The following is a 21935-nucleotide window of genomic DNA, read 5'->3' as shown; positions in this document are numbered from 1 at the left end:
TGCTGCGCGCCGGGCAGCAGCCGCCGCCCCCCGGCCGACGGGCAGGCGAGCGGCAGAACCGGGCCAGGGCAGCGCGCGCAGGCGGCCGCAGGAGCCCCGCTGCAGCGGGGCAGGGCGGCACCGTCGCTGTCCCCGGCGTCGTGGGCTGGACCCTGCTCTTGACGACGGCCGGGGCTGCAGCCCGAGGCTTCGCCCAAGGGCGTCCCAGGAGCACCTGCAAACCAAGCAGTGCCTTCTGAAGCCGTGCCATGAGAGGCACGGGAAAGAGCCAGCAACTAGGCCGCTCTCAGGGGCCCTGGCCTGGCCTGGCCGCGGCCCTCAAGGGCCCCGGGGGAGCCTCAGACAGCTCCTCAGGAGATCTCACCTGCTATTAGAGAGCCCTTGGTGGCCCTCGAGGGCTGTCTTGGGACAGCTTCCTGGAGATGGAGGAGCCTCCTTGGTGTCTCCAGGCTCGTCTCCACCACCAGGCTCGGGCTGTCGCCGGCCGGCACAAGCGGCACAGCCTCCTGGCAGCTGTGGGATGGCCGCTGCTGGCTCCAGGACGCTTGCTGCTCGGCCAGCTTCTCCCAAGAAGGCTCCCCTGGATCGGGCTGGGCTCCCATCCGGACTTCTGGGCTTTCCCCGGCCACGTCAAGGGTCAGGGGTGTGCCCGCGTTGTTGAAGTCCGTGAGCCCAAGGGAGCCTGGAGACCTGTCCACGGGCTCTGCACCTTCTGCAGGCTGACAGGTCTCACTGAGCCTCTGCGAGGGATGGAGGCTGCCAGAGATAGCAGAGGCTGCGGCCAGGACGCAGGGTCTCTGACAGCCTGAGGTTCCTGCAGGGGTGGCGGTTCTCCCCTGCTGTGCCATCCTCGCAGGCCTTGAAGCTCTCCCAGGGATGGAAAATCTTGCTGGGAGCAGCCTCTCGAAGGGATGGAGGCTTCGGGAGGAGGAGCTGGACGGGCCACAGCAGGGCAGGTGGCCTCGCTTCACCAGCTCCTCCAGTTCTTTCCACAACGCCTGCCACATCCCCGAGTAGAGCGGCCCACGTGTCCCATTGCGAGCCCAGAGACGCCGCATCAGCTCCTGCACCTCCTGGGCCACTGCCACGCAGGGGCCGCAGCCGCAGGGCCTGCCCGGGGGGCTCGCGGGAGCACGTGGCCGCTTGCGAGGAGTCGCCCGAGGCCTGGGGGACCTGGGAGCCACAGGGGCTCCCCGCTTCCTCCGTGGGCATCTGGGCCAGACGCTGGGGCGCTTGCTCCTCTTTGCTGTCCGTGCCCGCCGGCTCCGTGGTTGCCGGTGGCCAAGGGCCCACCAGACAGCCACAGCGGCCAGCAGCAGGACAAGCACAGTCATCAGGACGCCGCCGTCACTCGTGGCTCCGGCACGTCCCATCGCGACTGCACTGGCGGCTGCGGGCGCTGGCCCGTCTTATATAGCGACAGCGCGGCGACGTCACAGTGCTGGGACATCACAGCACTGCCTCACGCCAGCGCTCAGCCCCTTTGTGCCGTCACGGCCCAGCCCGCCTCCAGGATCGGCAGGACCGGCTCGTGGCTGAAGATGGACGTGGCCAGGGAAAGCCTGCTGGCAGCGAGAACGGGAGCTCAGCCTGTTGCAAGGCATCGTTCCCTGGAGCCAGTGGCGCACCAGCAAGAGCGCTGCTGCCAGCGGCCTCAAGCCCACGGCTGCCGGGACGTTTCAGCGTTCCCAGCTGGAAACACCCACTACTCGGTGCCTGAGAAGATAGATCCTCCAGACACAAAGGGAGTCAGAGTTCCTCTGTCTCTGAGGAGCTCTCCTGAGCTGGCTGTCGAGGGCAGGAAGAGTTTCTTGTTAGCAGCTCACTGGCTTCTGCTGTGCCTCTGCTCTAAATAAATCGGGCTTTGCCAAGGAGCGCTCACTGTGCTCCCACGGTGCTCTGGCTTGGACTGAGATCCGGTTTCTTTCTTCCCAACAGCTGGCACGCGTTGGCTTTGCGCGGCAATGCTGTGCACCAAACACGGGTGCTTTGGTTTCTGCTGAGCGGGGCTTGCCCTCTTCAAGGACCTTGCAGTGTCCCTTGGTACACCAGTGCAATGTTTTCCACTGGGAAAGGGGGGACGAGCGTCGAAGACAGAGGCAACGAACGCACCTTAAACACCTTTGCCGTGTCTCTGTCCTTGTTTGTGAGCTGGCCATCCACATCCTGGAAGGGGACAATGTTATTTCAATGTTATTTCTGCAACGGGTTTTTTTTGGTATTTAATAGCGCTTCTTTTATCATGCCCTGCATTTCTGGCCACCTTCATCTCCCGCTGAGCTTTCACAACACCAAATCTCTCCCTACAGTGGCTAGAAGCATCTGTGTATTCCTCTCCTGACCTGGATTCCACTGGGCACACAGCTTCCTCTTCCATCCTCTTTCCCAGAGAAGATGCCTGTCCAGGCAAGCCAGCCTTGAGCCTCGCCTGCCTGGCTTCCCTCATTTGGGCATCGCCTGCTCCTGTGCCCTTAGGAGGTGATGTTTCCAAAGCGACCAGCACTGATGGAGCCCAGTACCTTCAGGAGACCTTTTCCCCCTGGGGCCTTGCTTAGCAGTTCCCTGAGGAGCCTGAAGTCTTCTCCCCTCATGCTCCGAGCTGAGGCTTTACTGGCCTCTTGTCAGAGGTTGGAGCCTCCATTTCTTTGTGGTGGCTGTGGCCAACAAGAGGGCCGCCCATCCCTGCTTGGCCCAGGGCACGTGGGGCTCAGGCCTGGCTCTAGGGGGGCTGAGCTGGAGAGTCCTGGGGAGTGGCGGGGGAAGGGCAGGGGGGCCTCCCTAACTGGGAGGAGGCTTCCTGGGGAGGAAGAAGGCTCTGGCATGAGCCACGAGGCCTGGTGCGCATTTGCCTGCCGCTGATGGGAGGGAAAGAAAGAGGAAGAGTTCATGGGGGCCCAAGCCAAAATGACGTTCCGCCGCTTCTGGTTCTTCTCAGAGCTCTGGAGAGCAGTCGTCTCTGTCCCTCACAGCCGCCGACCCTCGCAATGCACACAGGGACCCGTGTGTCACTTCAAGAGACACACCAGGAAGCCCTCGTCACTTTGTTTGAAAGGGCAGCTGTTGTTTCACTGTTGCATTTCTTGGCTCGGTCAAGCCCCTCCTACCCGCACTACAGCCTGTGCTTGAAGACACAAAAGTACCCTCCCTCCTGGGATGGGGAAAGGCATGGGAAACTTGACAAAGGCTGAAGGGAGCACTGGGATTTCCCCTTTTCCCAAGAGGTTTCTTTAGCGGAAGTTGCTGACAAGGACCAGACTTGACATGCCGCAAAGGGTGTGGTGGTGTTTTATTTCTCGGGTCCCCAGTCCTGCGTGGGATTCTGTAAGCGGGTGCTGCAGAGGCTCCGGCAAGGCGTCAAAAACGCCTGCCCCGCACCCAAGGGTGGCGCAAGATCTCCTCCAGCTCCGGCCTGTCCGCGGGGCGCTTGGCCAAACACCAGCGGATCAGATGCTGGCACTCTGGGGAGAGAAGGCAGAAAGGGCCGGTCACTGGCAGAAGGCTCCTGCCCAGCTGCCCCCGGCGCCCGTGGGGCCCGGGCCGCGCTGCGCGTGCTCGGGGCCGCGCCGGCCTCCCGATGGACTCTGCTCGGCGCGGGAGAGCGGCGCGGCGGGACACGGCCGCCTCCCGCGGCCGCGCCTGCCACGCCGACCCCGTCGGCACGGGCCACCTCCCGCGGCCGGCCCTTGGGGGCAGGTCGACGTCGCGCGGAGCCGCGCGTGGGCCGCGCGCCGCCGTCTGCCAAAGCCCGCCCTTCTGGGGCCTGACACCAACCTGGAGAGACCTGCTGCCAGAAGGAGAGCTGCCCCAGCACGATGTCACGGTCGTCTTTGAAGGGCAGGCTCCCACAGACCATGGCGTACAGCAGCACGCCCAGGGACCAGACGGTCGCCGCGTGGCCGTGGTAGCGGCCGAGGGTGATCCACTCGGGCGGGCTGTAGGCGTGCGTTCCTAGGGGAGACAAGCGGCGCTGTCCAGGCGCGGGCCGCTGCCTTCCAGCGCCTAGCGCCAGCCTCCTGGCGGACGCAGGGGCCGCACCCGCGGCCACAGCTTCCCCCCTGAGGCCACCCTGTGTCCCCCAGCCAGCTGGCCAAAGCCAAGAAACCATTCTTTGCAAGGGCCAAGAAGGCCAGCGGAGCGGCCCAGGCCCTTGCGGGCCTGCCGAGCCGAGAGGCCGGGAGCCGGCTTTTGCCGCCCCCCTCTGTCGGCAGGGACGGCAGCTGGCTCCCGGGGCACGGCGTCTGCCCCGTGCCAAAGGGCAGCCGGCTGAAGGCCACAGCCCGCAGCCCAGGAGGGAGTGGGGCCGTGCAGTGCCTGGCACCGGGAGCAGGGCCCGGGCCGTGGGCTCACCGGCAAACCGCGTGAAGGCCCGCTCCTGGAGGAAGGTGCTGCAACCGAAGTCGATGAGCTTCAGGTCGCCGCTCTCCGGGTCCACGAGGAGGTTCTCCGGCTTGATGTCCCGGTGCAGGACGCCGCAGGCGGTGCAGTGCCGCACGGCCTCCAGCACCTGGACGAAAAGCCAGCGCGCCATCTCCTCGCACAGGAACTCCTGCTCCAGCAGGAGCTGCAGGAGATCCTGCGATGCCTCCGGACGCTCCATCACCAGCACGAAGCTGTCAGGCAGCTCGAACCAGTCGAGGAGCTGGATGATGTTGTGGCAGCCAGAGCCCACCTTCTCCATCAGCACGATCTCCATGGGCACGCGGGTGCCGTCGGGCTGGGAGGAGGAGAAAATCAGTGCCTCCGGTGGCCCGATGCTGCCCTGGGGCCGCAGTGCTGCGCCCTGCCTGGCACGCCCCAGTGCCTCCGCTGCGCAGCCTCCCTGGCGCTTGGGCTTCCTCCCGCCCAGGGGATGCTTGGGGGGTGCCCCCCGTCCGGCCCCGCGCCGCTGTTTGGCGTGCCCAGGCCCGCGATTCTGCGGCTCCCCCCTCCCCCGTCTCCCGCTCCCAATCGGCGCCCCGGGATTCTCCCTGCCCGCCGCGCCCCTCTGGCCCCGCTCACTCACCAGCTCGTCCCACTGCAGGACGCTCTCCCGGGCCACGCGTTTGATGGCCACCTGCAAGCCGTGCAGAGAGGAGGGAGGGCTGAGCTCGGGCCCTGCCCCTCCCCACCGCTGCCCCTCCTCCCACGCCCGGCCGTCGCGGCCACTCACCGGGCTCCCGTCGGAGAGGCGGATGCCCGAGAAAACGGTGCCGAAGCCACCGCTGCCCAGCTGTGGGCCCAGCTGGTACAGCTCCTGCAGCTCCTCCTTTTGCCCTGCGGTGGAGAGCGAGCCATCAGCCTTGCGCCCAGGAGCCACCCCCCCGCCAAGTGCCCGAGAGTGAAGCGGGCCGCGCTGCTCTCACCTGCTTCCTGCTGCGCGCCGGGCAGCGGCCGCCGCCCCCCGGCCGACGGGCAGGCGAGCGGCAGAACCGGGCCAGGGCAGCGCGCGCAGGCGGCCGCAGGAGCCCCGCTGCAGCGGGGCAGGGCGGCACCGTCGCTGTCCCCGGCGTCGTGGGCTGGACCCTGCTCTTGACGACGGCCGGGGCTGCAGCCCGAGGCTTCGCCCAAGGGCGTCCCAGGAGCAGCTGCAAACCAAGCAGTGCCTTCTGAAGCCGTGCCATGAGAGGCACGGGAAAGAGCCAGCAACTAGGCCGCTCTCAGGGGCCCTGGCCTGGCCTGGCCGCGGCCCTCAAGGGCCCCGGGGGAGCCTCAGACAGCTCCTCAGGAGATCTCACCTGCTATTAGAGAGCCCTTGGTGGCCCTCGAGGGCTGTCTTGGGACAGCTTCCTGGAGATGGAGGAGCCTCCTTGGTGTCTCCAGGCTCGTCTCCACCACCAGGCTCGGGCTGTCGCCGGCCGGCACAAGCGGCACAGCCTCCTGGCAGCTGTGGGATGGCCGCTGCTGGCTCCAGGACGCTTGCTGCTCGGCCAGCTTCTCCCAAGAAGGCTCCCCTGGATCGGGCTGGGCTCCCATCCGGACTTCTGGGCTTTCCCCGGCCACGTCAAGGGTCAGGGGTGTGCCCGCGTTGTTGAAGTCCGTGAGCCCAAGGGAGCCTGGAGACCTGTCCACGGGCTCTGCACCTTCTGCAGGCTGACAGGTCTCACTGAGCCTCTGCGAGGGATGGAGGCTGCCAGAGATAGCAGAGGCTGCGGCCAGGACGCAGGGTCTCTGACAGCCTGAGGTTCCTGCAGGGGTGGCGGTTCTCCCCTGCTGTGCCATCCTCGCAGGCCTTGAAGCTCTCCCAGGGATGGAAAATCTTGCTGGGAGCAGCCTCTCGAAGGGATGGAGGCTTCGGGAGGAGGAGCTGGACGGGCCACAGCAGGGCAGGTGGCCTCGCTTCACCAGCTCCTCCAGTTCTTTCCACAACGCCTGCCACATCCCCGAGTAGAGCGGCCCACGTGTCCCATTGCGAGCCCAGAGACGCCGCATCAGCTCCTGCACCTCCTGGGCCACTGCCACGCAGGGGCCGCAGCCGCAGGGCCTGCCCGGGGGGCTCGCGGGAGCACGTGGCCGCTTGCGAGGAGTCGCCCGAGGCCTGGGGGACCTGGGAGCCACAGGGGCTCCCCGCTTCCTCCGTGGGCCTCTGGGCCAGACGCCGGGGCGCTTGCTCCTCTTTGCTGTCCGTGCCCGCCGGCTCCGTGGTTGCCGGTGGCCAAGGGCCCACCAGACAGTCACAGCGGCCAGCAGCAGGACAAGCACAGTCATCAGGACGCCGCCGTCACTCGTGGCTCCGGCACGTCCCATCGCGACTGCACTGGCGGCTGCGGGCGCTGGCCCGTCTTATATAGCGACAGCGCGGCGACGTCACAGTGCTGGGACATCACAGCCCTGCCTCACGCCAGCGCTCAGCCCCTTTGTGCCGTCACGGCCCAGCCCGCCTCCAGGATCGGCAGGACCGGCTCGTGGCTGAAGATGGACGTGGCCAGGGAAAGCCTGCTGGCAGCGAGAATGGGAGCTCAGCCTGTTGCAAGGCATCGTTCCCTGGAGCCAGTGGCGCACCAGCAAAAGCGCTGCTGCCAGCGGCCTCAAGCCCACGGCTGCCGGGACGTTTCAGCGTTCCCAGCTGGAAACACCCACTACTCGGTGCCTGAGAAGATAGATCCTCCAGACACAAAGGGAGTCAGAGTTCCTCTGTCTCTGAGGAGCTCTCCTGAGCTGGCTGTCGAGGGCAGGAAGAGTTTCTTGTTAGCAGCTCACTGGCTTCTGCTGTGCCTCTGCTCTAAATAAATCGGGCTTTGCCAAGGAGCGCTCACTGTGCTCCCACGGTGCTCTGGCTTGGACTGAGATCCGGTTTCTTTCTTCCCAACAGCTGGCACGCGTTGGCTTTGCGCGGCAATGCTGTGCACCAAACACGGGTGCTTTGGTTTCTGCTGAGCGGGGCTTGCCCTCTTCAAGGACCTTGCAGTGTCCCTTGGTACACCAGTGCAATGTTTTCCACTGGGAAAGGGGGGACGAGCGTCGAAGACAGAGGCAACGAACGCACCTTAAACACCTTTGCCGTGTCTCTGTCCTTGTTTGTGAGCTGGCCATCCACATCCTGGAAGGGGACAATGTTATTTCAATGTTATTTCTGCAACGGGTTTTTTTTGGTATTTAATAGCGCTTCTTTTATCATGCCCTGCATTTCTGGCCACCTTCATCTCCCGCTGAGCTTTCACAACACCAAATCTCTCCCTACAGTGGCTAGAAGCATCTGTGTATTCCTCTCCTGACCTGGATTCCACTGGGCACACAGCTTCCTCTTCCATCCTCTTTCCCAGAGAAGATGCCTGTCCAGGCAAGCCAGCCTTGAGCCTCGCCTGCCTGGCTTCCCTCATTTGGGCATCGCCTGCTCCTGTGCCCTTAGGAGGTGATGTTTCCAAAGCGACCAGCACTGATGGAGCCCAGTACCTTCAGGAGACCTTTTCCCCCTGGGGCCTTGCTTAGCAGTTCCCTGAGGAGCCTGAAGTCTTCTCCCCTCATGCTCCGAGCTGAGGCTTTACTGGCCTCTTGTCAGAGGTTGGAGCCTCCATTTCTTTGTGGTGGCTGTGGCCAACAAGAGGGCCGCCCATCCCTGCTTGGCCCAGGGCACGTGGGGCTCAGGCCTGGCTCTAGGGGGGCTGAGCTGGAGAGTCCTGGGGAGTGGCGGGGGAAGGGCAGGGGGGCCTCCCTAACTGGGAGGAGGCTTCCTGGGGAGGAAGAAGGCTCTGGCATGAGCCACGAGGCCTGGTGCGCATTTGCCTGCCGCTGATGGGAGGGAAAGAAAGAGGAAGAGTTCATGGGGGCCCAAGCCAAAATGACGTTCCGCCGCTTCTGGTTCTTCTCAGAGCTCTGGAGAGCAGTCGTCTCTGTCCCTCACAGCCGCCGACCCTCGCAATGCACACAGGGACCCGTGTGTCACTTCAAGAGACACACCAAGAAGCCCTCGTCACTTTGTTTGAAAGGGCAGCTGTTGTTTCACTGTTGCATTTCTTGGCTCGGTCAAGCCCCTCCTACCCGCACTACAGCCTGTGCTTGAAGACACAAAAGTACCCTCCCTCCTGGGATGGGGAAAGGCATGGGAAACTTGACAAAGGCTGAAGGGAGCACTGGGATTTCCCCTTTTCCCAAGAGGTTTCTTTAGCGGAAGTTGCTGACAAGGACCAGACTTGACATGCCGCAAAGGGTGTGGTGGTGTTTTATTTCTCGGGTCCCCAGTCCTGCGTGGGATTCTGTAAGCGGGTGCTGCAGAGGCTCCGGCAAGGCGTCAAAAACGCCTGCCCCGCACCCAAGGGTGGCGCAAGATCTCCTCCAGCTCCGGCCTGTCCGCGGGGCGCTTGGCCAAACACCAGCGGATCAGATGCTGGCACTCTGGGGAGAGAAGGCAGAAAGGGCCGGTCACTGGCAGAAGGCTCCTGCCCAGCTGCCCCCGGCGCCCGCGGGGCCCGGGCCGCGCTGCGCGTGCTCGGGGCCGCGCCGGCCTCCCGACGGACTCTGCTCGGCGCGGGAGAGCGGCGCGGCGGGACACGGCCGCCTCCCGCGGCCGCGCCTGCCACGCCGACCCCGTCGGCACGGGCCACCTCCCGCGGCCGGCCCTTGGGGGCAGGTCGACGTCGCGCGGAGCCGCGCGTGGGCCGCGCGCCGCCGTCTGCCAAAGCCCGCCCTTCTGGGGCCTGACACCAACCTGGAGAGACCTGCTGCCAGAAGGAGAGCTGCCCCAGCACGATGTCACGGTCGTCTTTGAAGGGCAGGCTCCCACAGACCATGGCGTACAGCAGCACGCCCAGGGACCAGACGGTCGCCGCGTGGCCGTGGTAGCGGCCGAGGGTGATCCACTCGGGCGGGCTGTAGGCGTGCGTTCCTAGGGGAGACAAGCGGCGCTGTCCAGGCGCGGGCCGCTGCCTTCCAGCGCCTAGCGCCAGCCTCCTGGCGGACGCAGGGGCCGCACCCGCGGCCACAGCTTCCCCCCTGAGGCCACCCTGTGTCCCCCAGCCAGCTGGCCAAAGCCAAGAAACCATTCTTTGCAAGGGCCAAGAAGGCCAGCGGAGCGGCCCAGGCCCTTGCGGGCCGGCCGAGCCGAGAGGCCGGGAGCCGGCTTTTGCCGCCCCCCTCTGTCGGCAGGGACGGCAGCTGGCTCCCGGGGCACGGCGTCTGCCCCATGCCAAAGGGCAGCCGGCTGAAGGCCACAGCCCGCAGCCCAGGAGGGAGTGGGGCCGTGCAGTGCCTGGCACCGGGAGCAGGGCCCGGGCCGTGGGCTCACCGGCAAACCGCGTGAAGGCCCGCTCCTGGAGGAAGGTGCTGCAACCGAAGTCGATGAGCTTCAGGTCGCCGCTCTCCGGGTCCACGAGGAGGTTCTCCGGCTTGATGTCCCGGTGCAGGACGCCGCAGGCGGTGCAGTGCCGCACGGCCTCCAGCACCTGGACGAAAAGCCAGCGCGCCATCTCCTCGCACAGGAACTCCTGCTCCAGCAGGAGCTGCAGGAGATCCTGCGATGCCTCCGGACGCTCCATCACCAGCACGAAGCTGTCAGGCAGCTCGAACCAGTCGAGGAGCTGGATGATGTTGTGGCAGCCAGAGCCCACCTTCTCCATCAGCACGATCTCCATGGGCACGCGGGTGCCGTCGGGCTGGGAGGAGGAGAAAATCAGTGCCTCCGGTGGCCCGATGCTGCCCTGGGGCCGCAGTGCTGCGCCCTGCCTGGCACGCCCCAGTGCCTCCGCTGCGCAGCCTCCCTGGCGCTTGGGCTTCCTCCCGCCCAGGGGATGCTTGGGGGGTGCCCCCCGTCCGGCCCCGCGCCGCTGTTTGGCGCGCCCAGGCCCGCGATTCTGCGGCTCCCCCCTCCCCCGTCTCCCGCTCCCAATCGGCGCCCCGGGATTCTCCCTGCCCGCCGCGCCCCTCTGGCCCCGCTCACTCACCAGCTCGTCCCACTGCAGGACGCTCTCCCGGGCCACGCGTTTGATGGCCACCTGCAAGCCGTGCAGAGAGGAGGGAGGGCTGAGCTCGGGCCCTGCCCCTCCCCACCGCTGCCCCTCCTCCCACGCCCGGCCGTCGCGGCCACTCACCGGGCTCCCGTCGGAGAGGCGGATGCCCGAGAAAACGGTGCCGAAGCCACCGCTGCCCAGCTGTGGGCCCAGCTGGTACAGCTCCTGCAGCTCCTCCTTTTGCCCTGCGGTGGAGAGCGAGCCATCAGCCTTGCGCCCAGGAGCCACCCCCCCGCCAAGTGCCCGAGAGTGAAGCGGGCCGCGCTGCTCTCACCTGCTTCCTGCTGCGCGCCGGGCAGCGGCCGCCGCCCCCCGGCCGACGGGCAGGCGAGCGGCAGAACCGGGCCAGGGCAGCGCGCGCAGGCGGCCGCAGGAGCCCCGCTGCAGCGGGGCAGGGCGGCACCGTCGCTGTCCCCGGCGTCGTGGGCTGGACCCTGCTCTTGACGACGGCCGGGGCTGCAGCCCGAGGCTTCGCCCAAGGGCGTCCCAGGAGCAGCTGCAAACCAAGCAGTGCCTTCTGAAGCCGTGCCATGAGAGGCACGGGAAAGAGCCAGCAACTAGGCCGCTCTCAGGGGCCCTGGCCTGGCCTGGCCGCGGCCCTCAAGGGCCCCGGGGGAGCCTCAGACAGCTCCTCAGGAGATCTCACCTGCTATTAGAGAGCCCTTGGTGGCCCTCGAGGGCTGTCTTGGGACAGCTTCCTGGAGATGGAGGAGCCTCCTTGGTGTCTCCAGGCTCGTCTCCACCACCAGGCTCGGGCTGTCGCCGGCCGGCACAAGCGGCACAGCCTCCTGGCAGCTGTGGGATGGCCGCTGCTGGCTCCAGGACGCTTGCTGCTCGGCCAGCTTCTCCCAAGAAGGCTCCCCTGGATCGGGCTGGGCTCCCATCCGGACTTCTGGGCTTTCCCCGGCCACGTCAAGGGTCAGGGGTGTGCCCGCGTTGTTGAAGTCCGTGAGCCCAAGGGAGCCTGGAGACCTGTCCACGGGCTCTGCACCTTCTGCAGGCTGACAGGTCTCACTGAGCCTCTGCGAGGGATGGAGGCTGCCAGAGATAGCAGAGGCTGCGGCCAGGACGCAGGGTCTCTGACAGCCTGAGGTTCCTGCAGGGGTGGCGGTTCTCCCCTGCTGTGCCATCCTCGCAGGCCTTGAAGCTCTCCCAGGGATGGAAAATCTTGCTGGGAGCAGCCTCTCGAAGGGATGGAGGCTTCGGGAGGAGGAGCTGGACGGGCCACAGCAGGGCAGGTGGCCTCGCTTCACCAGCTCCTCCAGTTCTTTCCACAACGCCTGCCACATCCCCGAGTAGAGCGGCCCACGTGTCCCATTGCGAGCCCAGAGACGCCGCATCAGCTCCTGCACCTCCTGGGCCACTGCCACGCAGGGGCCGCAGCCGCAGGGCCTGCCCGGGGGGCTCGCGGGAGCACGTGGCCGCTTGCGAGGAGTCGCCCGAGGCCTGGGGGACCTGGGAGCCACAGGGGCTCCCCGCTTCCTCCGTGGGCATCTGGGCCAGACGCTGGGGCGCTTGCTCCTCTTTGCTGTCCGTGCCCGCCGGCTCCGTGGTTGCCGGTGGCCAAGGGCCCACCAGACAGCCACAGCGGCCAGCAGCAGGACAAGCACAGTCATCAGGACGCCGCCGTCACTCGTGGCTCCGGCACGTCCCATCGCGACTGCACTGGCGGCTGCGGGCGCTGGCCCGTCTTATATAGCGACAGCGCGGCGACGTCACAGTGCTGGGACATCACAGCCCTGCCTCACGCCAGCGCTCAGCCCCTTTGTGCCGTCACGGCCCAGCCCGCCTCCAGGATCGGCAGGACCGGCTCGTGGCTGAAGATGGACGTGGCCAGGGAAAGCCTGCTGGCAGCGAGAACGGGAGCTCAGCCTGTTGCAAGGCATCGTTCCCTGGAGCCAGTGGCGCACCAGCAAGAGCGCTGCTGCCAGCGGCCTCAAGCCCACGGCTGCCGGGACGTTTCAGCGTTCCCAGCTGGAAACACCCACTACTCGGTGCCTGAGAAGATAGATCCTCCAGACACAAAGGGAGTCAGAGTTCCTCTGTCTCTGAGGAGCTCTCCTGAGCTGGCTGTCGAGGGCAGGAAGAGTTTCTTGTTAGCAGCTCACTGGCTTCTGCTGTGCCTCTGCTCTAAATAAATCGGGCTTTGCCAAGGAGCGCTCACTGTGCTCCCACGGTGCTCTGGCTTGGACTGAGATCCGGTTTCTTTCTTCCCAACAGCTGGCACGCGTTGGCTTTGCGCGGCAATGCTGTGCACCAAACACGGGTGCTTTGGTTTCTGCTGAGCGGGGCTTGCCCTCTTCAAGGACCTTGCAGTGTCCCTTGGTACACCAGTGCAATGTTTTCCACTGGGAAAGGGGGGACGAGCGTCGAAGACAGAGGCAACGAACGCACCTTAAACACCTTTGCCGTGTCTCTGTCCTTGTTTGTGAGCTGGCCATCCACATCCTGGAAGGGGACAATGTTATTTCAATGTTATTTCTGCAACGGGTTTTTTTTGGTATTTAATAGCGCTTCTTTTATCATGCCCTGCATTTCTGGCCACCTTCATCTCCCGCTGAGCTTTCACAACACCAAATCTCTCCCTACAGTGGCTAGAAGCATCTGTGTATTCCTCTCCTGACCTGGATTCCACTGGGCACACAGCTTCCTCTTCCATCCTCTTTCCCAGAGAAGATGCCTGTCCAGGCAAGCCAGCCTTGAGCCTCGCCTGCCTGGCTTCCCTCATTTGGGCATCGCCTGCTCCTGTGCCCTTAGGAGGTGATGTTTCCAAAGCGACCAGCACTGATGGAGCCCAGTACCTTCAGGAGACCTTTTCCCCCTGGGGCCTTGCTTAGCAGTTCCCTGAGGAGCCTGAAGTCTTCTCCCCTCATGCTCCGAGCTGAGGCTTTACTGGCCTCTTGTCAGAGGTTGGAGCCTCCATTTCTTTGTGGTGGCTGTGGCCAACAAGAGGGCCGCCCATCCCTGCTTGGCCCAGGGCACGTGGGGCTCAGGCCTGGCTCTAGGGGGGCTGAGCTGGAGAGTCCTGGGGAGTGGCGGGGGAAGGGCAGGGGGGCCTCCCTAACTGGGAGGAGGCTTCCTGGGGAGGAAGAAGGCTCTGGCATGAGCCACGAGGCCTGGTGCGCATTTGCCTGCCGCTGATGGGAGGGAAAGAAAGAGGAAGAGTTCATGGGGGCCCAAGCCAAAATGACGTTCCGCCGCTTCTGGTTCTTCTCAGAGCTCTGGAGAGCAGTCGTCTCTGTCCCTCACAGCCGCCGACCCTCGCAATGCACACAGGGACCCGTGTGTCACTTCAAGAGACACACCAAGAAGCCCTCGTCACTTTGTTTGAAAGGGCAGCTGTTGTTTCACTGTTGCATTTCTTGGCTCGGTCAAGCCCCTCCTACCCGCACTACAGCCTGTGCTTGAAGACACAAAAGTACCCTCCCTCCTGGGATGGGGAAAGGCATGGGAAACTTGACAAAGGCTGAAGGGAGCACTGGGATTTCCCCTTTTCCCAAGAGGTTTCTTTAGCGGAAGTTGCTGACAAGGACCAGACTTGACATGCCGCAAAGGGTGTGGTGGTGTTTTATTTCTCGGGTCCCCAGTCCTGCGTGGGATTCTGTAAGCGGGTGCTGCAGAGGCTCCGGCAAGGCGTCAAAAACGCCTGCCCCGCACCCAAGGGTGGCGCAAGATCTCCTCCAGCTCCGGCCTGTCCGCGGGGCGCTTGGCCAAACACCAGCGGATCAGATGCTGGCACTCTGGGGAGAGAAGGCAGAAAGGGCCGGTCACTGGCAGAAGGCTCCTGCCCAGCTGCCCCCGGCGCCCGTGGGGCCCGGGCCGCGCTGCGCGTGCTCGGGGCCGCGCCGGCCTCCCGATGGACTCTGCTCGGCGCGGGAGAGCGGCGCGGCGGGACACGGCCGCCTCCCGCGGCCGCGCCTGCCACGCCGACCCCGTCGGCACGGGCCACCTCCCGCGGCCGGCCCTTGGGGGCAGGTCGACGTCGCGCGGAGCCGCGCGTGGGCCGCGCGCCGCCGTCTGCCAAAGCCCGCCCTTCTGGGGCCTGACACCAACCTGGAGAGACCTGCTGCCAGAAGGAGAGCTGCCCCAGCACGATGTCACGGTCGTCTTTGAAGGGCAGGCTCCCACAGACCATGGCGTACAGCAGCACGCCCAGGGACCAGACGGTCGCCGCGTGGCCGTGGTAGCGGCCGAGGGTGATCCACTCGGGCGGGCTGTAGGCGTGCGTTCCTAGGGGAGACAAGCGGCGCTGTCCAGGCGCGGGCCGCTGCCTTCCAGCGCCTAGCGCCAGCCTCCTGGCGGACGCAGGGGCCGCACCCGCGGCCACAGCTTCCCCCCTGAGGCCACCCTGTGTCCCCCAGCCAGCTGGCCAAAGCCAAGAAACCATTCTTTGCAAGGGCCAAGAAGGCCAGCGGAGCGGCCCAGGCCCTTGCGGGCCTGCCGAGCCGAGAGGCCGGGAGCCGGCTTTTGCCGCCCCCCTCTGTCGGCAGGGACGGCAGCTGGCTCCCGGGGCACGGCGTCTGCCCCGTGCCAAAGGGCAGCCGGCTGAAGGCCACAGCCCGCAGCCCAGGAGGGAGTGGGGCCGTGCAGTGCCTGGCACCGGGAGCAGGGCCCGGGCCGTGGGCTCACCGGCAAACCGCGTGAAGGCCCGCTCCTGGAGGAAGGTGCTGCAACCGAAGTCGATGAGCTTCAGGTCGCCGCTCTCCGGGTCCACGAGGAGGTTCTCCGGCTTGATGTCCCGGTGCAGGACGCCGCAGGCGGTGCAGTGCCGCACGGCCTCCAGCACCTGGACGAAAAGCCAGCGCGCCATCTCCTCGCACAGGAACTCCTGCTCCAGCAGGAGCTGCAGGAGATCCTGCGATGCCTCCGGACGCTCCATCACCAGCACGAAGCTGTCAGGCAGCTCGAACCAGTCGAGGAGCTGGATGATGTTGTGGCAGCCAGAGCCCACCTTCTCCATCAGCACGATCTCCATGGGCACGCGGGTGCCGTCGGGCTGGGAGGAGGAGAAAATCAGTGCCTCCGGTGGCCCGATGCTGCCCTGGGGCCGCAGTGCTGCGCCCTGCCTGGCACGCCCCAGTGCCTCCGCTGCGCAGCCTCCCTGGCGCTTGGGCTTCCTCCCGACCAGGGGATGCTTGGGGGGTGCCCCCCGTCCGGCCCCGCGCCGCTGTTTGGCATGCCCAGGCCCGCGATTCTGCGGCTCCCCCCTCCCCCGTCTCCCGCTCCCAATCGGCGCCCCGGGATTCTCCCTGCCCGCCGCGCCCCTCTGGCCCCGCTCACTCACCAGCTCGTCCCACTGCAGGACGCTCTCCCGGGCCACGCGTTTGATGGCCACCTGCAAGCCGTGCAGAGAGGAGGGAGGGCTGAGCTCGGGCCCTGCCCCTCCCCACCGCTGCCCCTCCTCCCACGCCCGGCCGTCGCGGCCACTCACCGGGCTCCCGTCGGAGAGGCGGATGCCCGAGAAAACGGTGCCGAAGCCACCGCTGCCCAGCTGTGGGCCCAGCTGGTACAGCTCCTGCAGCTCCTCCTTTTGCCCTGCGGTGGAGAGCGAGCCATCAGCCTTGCGCCCAGGAGCCACCCCCCCGCCAAGTGCCCGAGAGTGAAGCGGGCCGCGCTGCTCTCACCTGCTTCCTGCTGCGCGCCGGGCAGCGGCCGCCGCCCCCCGGCCGACGGGCAGGCGAGCGGCAGAACCGGGCCAGGGCAGCGCGCGCAGGCGGCCGCAGGAGCCCCGCTGCAGCGGGGCAGGGCGGCACCGTCGCTGTCCCCGGCGTCGTGGGCTGGACCCTGCTCTTGACGACGGCCGGGGCTGCAGCCCGAGGCTTCGCCCAAGGGCGTCCCAGGAGCAGCTGCAAACCAAGCAGTGCCTTCTGAAGCCGTGCCATGAGAGGCACGGGAAAGAGCCAGCAACTAGGCCGCTCTCAGGGGCCCTGGCCTGGCCTGGCCGCGGCCCTCAAGGGCCCCGGGGGAGCCTCAGACAGCTCCTCAGGAGATCTCACCTGCTATTAGAGAGCCCTTGGTGGCCCTCGAGGGCTGTCTTGGGACAGCTTCCTGGAGATGGAGGAGCCTCCTTGGTGTCTCCAGGCTCGTCTCCACCACCAGGCTCGGGCTGTCGCCGGCCGGCACAAGCGGCACAGCCTCCTGGCAGCTGTGGGATGGCCGCTGCTGGCTCCAGGACGCTTGCTGCTCGGCCAGCTTCTCCCAAGAAGGCTCCCCTGGATCGGGCTGGGCTCCCATCCGGACTTCTGGGCTTTCCCCGGCCACGTCAAGGGTCAGGGGTGTGCCCGCGTTGTTGAAGTCCGTGAGCCCAAGGGAGCCTGGAGACCTGTCCACGGGCTCTGCACCTTCTGCAGGCTGACAGGTCTCACTGAGCCTCTGCGAGGGATGGAGGCTGCCAGAGATAGCAGAGGCTGCGGCCAGGACGCAGGGTCTCTGACAGCCTGAGGTTCCTGCAGGGGTGGCGGTTCTCCCCTGCTGTGCCATCCTCGCAGGCCTTGAAGCTCTCCCAGGGATGGAAAATCTTGCTGGGAGCAGCCTCTCGAAGGGATGGAGGCTTCGGGAGGAGGAGCTGGACGGGCCACAGCAGGGCAGGTGGCCTCGCTTCACCAGCTCCTCCAGTTCTTTCCACAACGCCTGCCACATCCCCGAGTAGAGCGGCCCACGTGTCCCATTGCGAGCCCAGAGACGCCGCATCAGCTCCTGCACCTCCTGGGCCACTGCCACGCAGGGGCCGCAGCCGCAGGGCCTGCCCGGGGGGCTCGCGGGAGCACGTGGCCGCTTGCGAGGAGTCGCCCGAGGCCTGGGGGACCTGGGAGCCACAGGGGCTCCCCGCTTCCTCCGTGGGCCTCTGGGCCAGACGCCGGGGCGCTTGCTCCTCTTTGCTGTCCGTGCCCGCCGGCTCCGTGGTTGCCGGTGGCCAAGGGCCCACCAGACAGTCACAGCGGCCAGCAGCAGGACAAGCACAGTCATCAGGACGCCGCCGTCACTCGTGGCTCCGGCACGTCCCATCGCGACTGCACTGGCGGCTGCGGGCGCTGGCCCGTCTTATATAGCGACAGCGCGGCGACGTCACAGTGCTGGGACATCACAGCACTGCCTCACGCCAGCGCTCAGCCCCTTTGTGCCGTCACGGCCCAGCCCGCCTCCAGGATCGGCAGGACCGGCTCGTGGCTGAAGATGGACGTGGCCAGGGAAAGCCTGCTGGCAGCGAGAACGGGAGCTCAGCCTGTTGCAAGGCATCGTTCCCTGGAGCCAGTGGCGCACCAGCAAGAGCGCTGCTGCCAGCGGCCTCAAGCCCACGGCTGCCGGGACGTTTCAGCGTTCCCAGCTGGAAACACCCACTACTCGGTGCCTGAGAAGATAGATCCTCCAGACACAAAGGGAGTCAGAGTTCCTCTGTCTCTGAGGAGCTCTCCTGAGCTGGCTGTCGAGGGCAGGAAGAGTTTCTTGTTAGCAGCTCACTGGCTTCTGCTGTGCCTCTGCTCTAAATAAATCGGGCTTTGCCAAGGAGCGCTCACTGTGCTCCCACGGTGCTCTGGCTTGGACTGAGATCCGGTTTCTTTCTTCCCAACAGCTGGCACGCGTTGGCTTTGCGCGGCAATGCTGTGCACCAAACACGGGTGCTTTGGTTTCTGCTGAGCGGGGCTTGCCCTCTTCAAGGACCTTGCAGTGTCCCTTGGTACACCAGTGCAATGTTTTCCACTGGGAAAGGGGGGACGAGCGTCGAAGACAGAGGCAACGAACGCACCTTAAACACCTTTGCCGTGTCTCTGTCCTTGTTTGTGAGCTGGCCATCCACATCCTGGAAGGGGACAATGTTATTTCAATGTTATTTCTGCAACGGGTTTTTTTTGGTATTTAATAGCGCTTCTTTTATCATGCCCTGCATTTCTGGCCACCTTCATCTCCCGCTGAGCTTTCACAACACCAAATCTCTCCCTACAGTGGCTAGAAGCATCTGTGTATTCCTCTCCTGACCTGGATTCCACTGGGCACACAGCTTCCTCTTCCATCCTCTTTCCCAGAGAAGATGCCTGTCCAGGCAAGCCAGCCTTGAGCCTCGCCTGCCTGGCTTCCCTCATTTGGGCATCGCCTGCTCCTGTGCCCTTAGGAGGTGATGTTTCCAAAGCGACCAGCACTGATGGAGCCCAGTACCTTCAGGAGACCTTTTCCCCCTGGGGCCTTGCTTAGCAGTTCCCTGAGGAGCCTGAAGTCTTCTCCCCTCATGCTCCGAGCTGAGGCTTTACTGGCCTCTTGTCAGAGGTTGGAGCCTCCATTTCTTTGTGGTGGCTGTGGCCAACAAGAGGGCCGCCCATCCCTGCTTGGCCCAGGGCACGTGGGGCTCAGGCCTGGCTCTAGGGGGGCTGAGCTGGAGAGTCCTGGGGAGTGGCGGGGGAAGGGCAGGGGGGCCTCCCTAACTGGGAGGAGGCTTCCTGGGGAGGAAGAAGGCTCTGGCATGAGCCACGAGGCCTGGTGCGCATTTGCCTGCCGCTGATGGGAGGGAAAGAAAGAGGAAGAGTTCATGGGGGCCCAAGCCAAAATGACGTTCCGCCGCTTCTGGTTCTTCTCAGAGCTCTGGAGAGCAGTCGTCTCTGTCCCTCACAGCCGCCGACCCTCGCAATGCACACAGGGACCCGTGTGTCACTTCAAGAGACACACCAAGAAGCCCTCGTCACTTTGTTTGAAAGGGCAGCTGTTGTTTCACTGTTGCATTTCTTGGCTCGGTCAAGCCCCTCCTACCCGCACTACAGCCTGTGCTTGAAGACACAAAAGTACCCTCCCTCCTGGGATGGGGAAAGGCATGGGAAACTTGACAAAGGCTGAAGGGGGCACTGGGATTTCCCCTTTTCCCAAGAGGTTTCTTTAGCGGAAGTTGCTGACAAGGACCAGACTTGACATGCCGCAAAGGGTGTGGTGGTGTTTTATTTCTCGGGTCCCCAGTCCTGCGTGGGATTCTGTAAGCGGGTGCTGCAGAGGCTCCGGCAAGGCGTCAAAAACGCCTGCCCCGCACCCAAGGGTGGCGCAAGATCTCCTCCAGCTCCGGCCTGTCCGCGGGGCGCTTGGCCAAACACCAGCGGATCAGATGCTGGCACTCTGGGGAGAGAAGGCAGAAAGGGCCGGTCACTGGCAGAAGGCTCCTGCCCAGCTGCCCCCGGCGCCCGTGGGGCCCGGGCCGCGCTGCGCGTGCTCGGGGCCGCGCCGGCCTCCCGATGGACTCTGCTCGGCGCGGGAGAGCGGCGCGGCGGGACACGGCCGCCTCCCGCGGCCGCGCCTGCCACGCCGACCCCGTCGGCACGGGCCACCTCCCGCGGCCGGCCCTTGGGGGCAGGTCGACGTCGCGCGGAGCCGCGCGTGGGCCGCGCGCCGCCATCTGCCAAAGCCCGCCCTTCTGGGGCCTGACACCAACCTGGAGAGACCTGCTGCCAGAAGGAGAGCTGCCCCAGCACGATGTCACGGTCGTCTTTGAAGGGCAGGCTCCCACAGACCATGGCGTACAGCAGCACGCCCAGGGACCAGACGGTCGCCGCGTGGCCGTGGTAGCGGCCGAGGGTGATCCACTCGGGCGGGCTGTAGGCGTGCGTTCCTAGGGGAGACAAGCGGCGCTGTCCAGGCGCGGGCCGCTGCCTTCCAGCGCCTAGCGCCAGCCTCCTGGCGGACGCAGGGGCCGCACCCGCGGCCACAGCTTCCCCCCTGAGGCCACCCTGTGTCCCCCAGCCAGCTGGCCAAAGCCAAGAAACCATTCTTTGCAAGGGCCAAGAAGGCCAGCGGAGCGGCCCAGGCCCTTGCGGGCCGGCCGAGCCGAGAGGCCGGGAGCCGGCTTTTGCCGCCCCCCTCTGTCGGCAGGGACGGCAGCTGGCTCCCGGGGCACGGCGTCTGCCCCATGCCAAAGGGCAGCCGGCTGAAGGCCACAGCCCGCAGCCCAGGAGGGAGTGGGGCCGTGCAGTGCCTGGCACCGGGAGCAGGGCCCGGGCCGTGGGCTCACCGGCAAACCGCGTGAAGGCCCGCTCCTGGAGGAAGGTGCTGCAACCGAAGTCGATGAGCTTCAGGTCGCCGCTCTCCGGGTCCACGAGGAGGTTCTCCGGCTTGATGTCCCGGTGCAGGACGCCGCAGGCGGTGCAGTGCCGCACGGCCTCCAGCACCTGGACGAAAAGCCAGCGCGCCATCTCCTCGCACAGGAACTCCTGCTCCAGCAGGAGCTGCAGGAGATCCTGCGATGCCTCCGGACGCTCCATCACCAGCACGAAGCTGTCAGGCAGCTCGAACCAGTCGAGGAGCTGGATGATGTTGTGGCAGCCAGAGCCCACCTTCTCCATCAGCACGATCTCCATGGGCACGCGGGTGCCGTCGGGCTGGGAGGAGGAGAAAATCAGTGCCTCCGGTGGCCCGATGCTGCCCTGGGGCCGCAGTGCTGCGCCCTGCCTGGCACGCCCCAGTGCCTCCGCTGCGCAGCCTCCCTGGCGCTTGGGCTTCCTCCCGCCCAGGGGATGCTTGGGGGGTGCCCCCCGTCCGGCCCCGCGCCGCTGTTTGGCGTGCCCAGGCCCGCGATTCTGCGGCTCCCCCCTCCCCCGTCTCCCGCTCCCAATCGGCGCCCCGGGATTCTCCCTGCCCGCCGCGCCCCTCTGGCCCCGCTCACTCACCAGCTCGTCCCACTGCAGGACGCTCTCCCGGGCCACGCGTTTGATGGCCACCTGCAAGCCGTGCAGAGAGGAGGGAGGGCTGAGCTCGGGCCCTGCCCCTCCCCACCGCTGCCCCTCCTCCCACGCCCGGCCGTCGCGGCCACTCACCGGGCTCCCGTCGGAGAGGCGGATGCCCGAGAAAACGGTGCCGAAGCCACCGCTGCCCAGCTGTGGGCCCAGCTGGTACAGCTCCTGCAGCTCCTCCTTTTGCCCTGCGGTGGAGAGCGAGCCATCAGCCTTGCGCCCAGGAGCCACCCCCCCGCCAAGTGCCCGAGAGTGAAGCGGGCCGCGCTGCTCTCACCTGCTTCCTGCTGCGCGCCGGGCAGCGGCCGCCGCCCCCCGGCCGACGGGCAGGCGAGCGGCAGAACCGGGCCAGGGCAGCGCGCGCAGGCGGCCGCAGGAGCCCCGCTGCAGCGGGGCAGGGCGGCACCGTCGCTGTCCCCGGCGTCGTGGGCTGGACCCTGCTCTTGACGACGGCCGGGGCTGCAGCCCGAGGCTTCGCCCAAGGGCGTCCCAGGAGCAGCTGCAAACCAAGCAGTGCCTTCTGAAGCCGTGCCATGAGAGGCACGGGAAAGAGCCAGCAACTAGGCCGCTCTCAGGGGCCCTGGCCTGGCCTGGCCGCGGCCCTCAAGGGCCCCGGGGGAGCCTCAGACAGCTCCTCAGGAGATCTCACCTGCTATTAGAGAGCCCTTGGTGGCCCTCGAGGGCTGTCTTGGGACAGCTTCCTGGAGATGGAGGAGCCTCCTTGGTGTCTCCAGGCTCGTCTCCACCACCAGGCTCGGGCTGTCGCCGGCCGGCACAAGCGGCACAGCCTCCTGGCAGCTGTGGGATGGCCGCTGCTGGC

General features: G+C 66.3%; 4 protein-coding genes across 4 annotated transcripts; all 4 read right to left on the bottom strand.

Annotated features, from left to right (window-relative positions):
* Positions 1–3354: 3354 nt before the first annotated feature.
* LOC311155009 (serine/threonine-protein kinase pim-1-like) lies at positions 3355–5212 on the bottom strand (the record flags this gene model as incomplete). The annotated part of the gene is made up of 5 exons (XM_084207892.1): positions 5150–5212; positions 5003–5053; positions 4348–4714; positions 3772–3948; positions 3355–3458 (listed from the first exon to the last, which is right to left on the bottom strand). The coding sequence occupies exons 3-5, from the start codon at positions 4691–4693 to the stop codon at positions 3355–3357; spliced, it is 627 nt and encodes a 208-aa protein (XP_084064018.1). The 5' UTR covers positions 4694–4714; positions 5003–5053; positions 5150–5212.
* Positions 5213–8704: 3492 nt separating this feature from the next.
* LOC311154946 (serine/threonine-protein kinase pim-1-like) lies at positions 8705–10562 on the bottom strand (the record flags this gene model as incomplete). The annotated part of the gene is made up of 5 exons (XM_084207808.1): positions 10500–10562; positions 10353–10403; positions 9698–10064; positions 9122–9298; positions 8705–8808 (listed from the first exon to the last, which is right to left on the bottom strand). The coding sequence occupies exons 3-5, from the start codon at positions 10041–10043 to the stop codon at positions 8705–8707; spliced, it is 627 nt and encodes a 208-aa protein (XP_084063934.1). The 5' UTR covers positions 10044–10064; positions 10353–10403; positions 10500–10562.
* Positions 10563–14054: 3492 nt separating this feature from the next.
* On the bottom strand, positions 14055–15912 carry LOC311154860 (serine/threonine-protein kinase pim-1-like; the record flags this gene model as incomplete). The annotated part of the gene is made up of 5 exons (XM_084207645.1): positions 15850–15912; positions 15703–15753; positions 15048–15414; positions 14472–14648; positions 14055–14158 (listed from the first exon to the last, which is right to left on the bottom strand). Exons 3-5 carry the CDS (start codon positions 15391–15393, stop codon positions 14055–14057), a joined length of 627 nt encoding a protein of 208 aa, XP_084063771.1. The 5' UTR covers positions 15394–15414; positions 15703–15753; positions 15850–15912.
* A 3492-nt stretch (positions 15913–19404) lies between these two features.
* LOC311154952 (serine/threonine-protein kinase pim-1-like) lies at positions 19405–21262 on the bottom strand (the record flags this gene model as incomplete). The annotated part of the gene is made up of 5 exons (XM_084207814.1): positions 21200–21262; positions 21053–21103; positions 20398–20764; positions 19822–19998; positions 19405–19508 (listed from the first exon to the last, which is right to left on the bottom strand). Exons 3-5 carry the CDS (start codon positions 20741–20743, stop codon positions 19405–19407), a joined length of 627 nt encoding a protein of 208 aa, XP_084063940.1. The 5' UTR covers positions 20744–20764; positions 21053–21103; positions 21200–21262.
* Between the last annotated feature and the right edge of the window lie 673 nt (positions 21263–21935).

The sequence above is a fragment of the Fringilla coelebs genome (assembly GCF_963513975.1).
Source record: "Fringilla coelebs genome assembly, chromosome: 6".
NCBI lineage: Eukaryota > Metazoa > Chordata > Aves > Passeriformes > Fringillidae > Fringilla > Fringilla coelebs.
The sequence above is the reverse complement of the archived record's forward strand: the minus strand, read 5'-3'. Positions and strand labels throughout refer to the sequence as shown.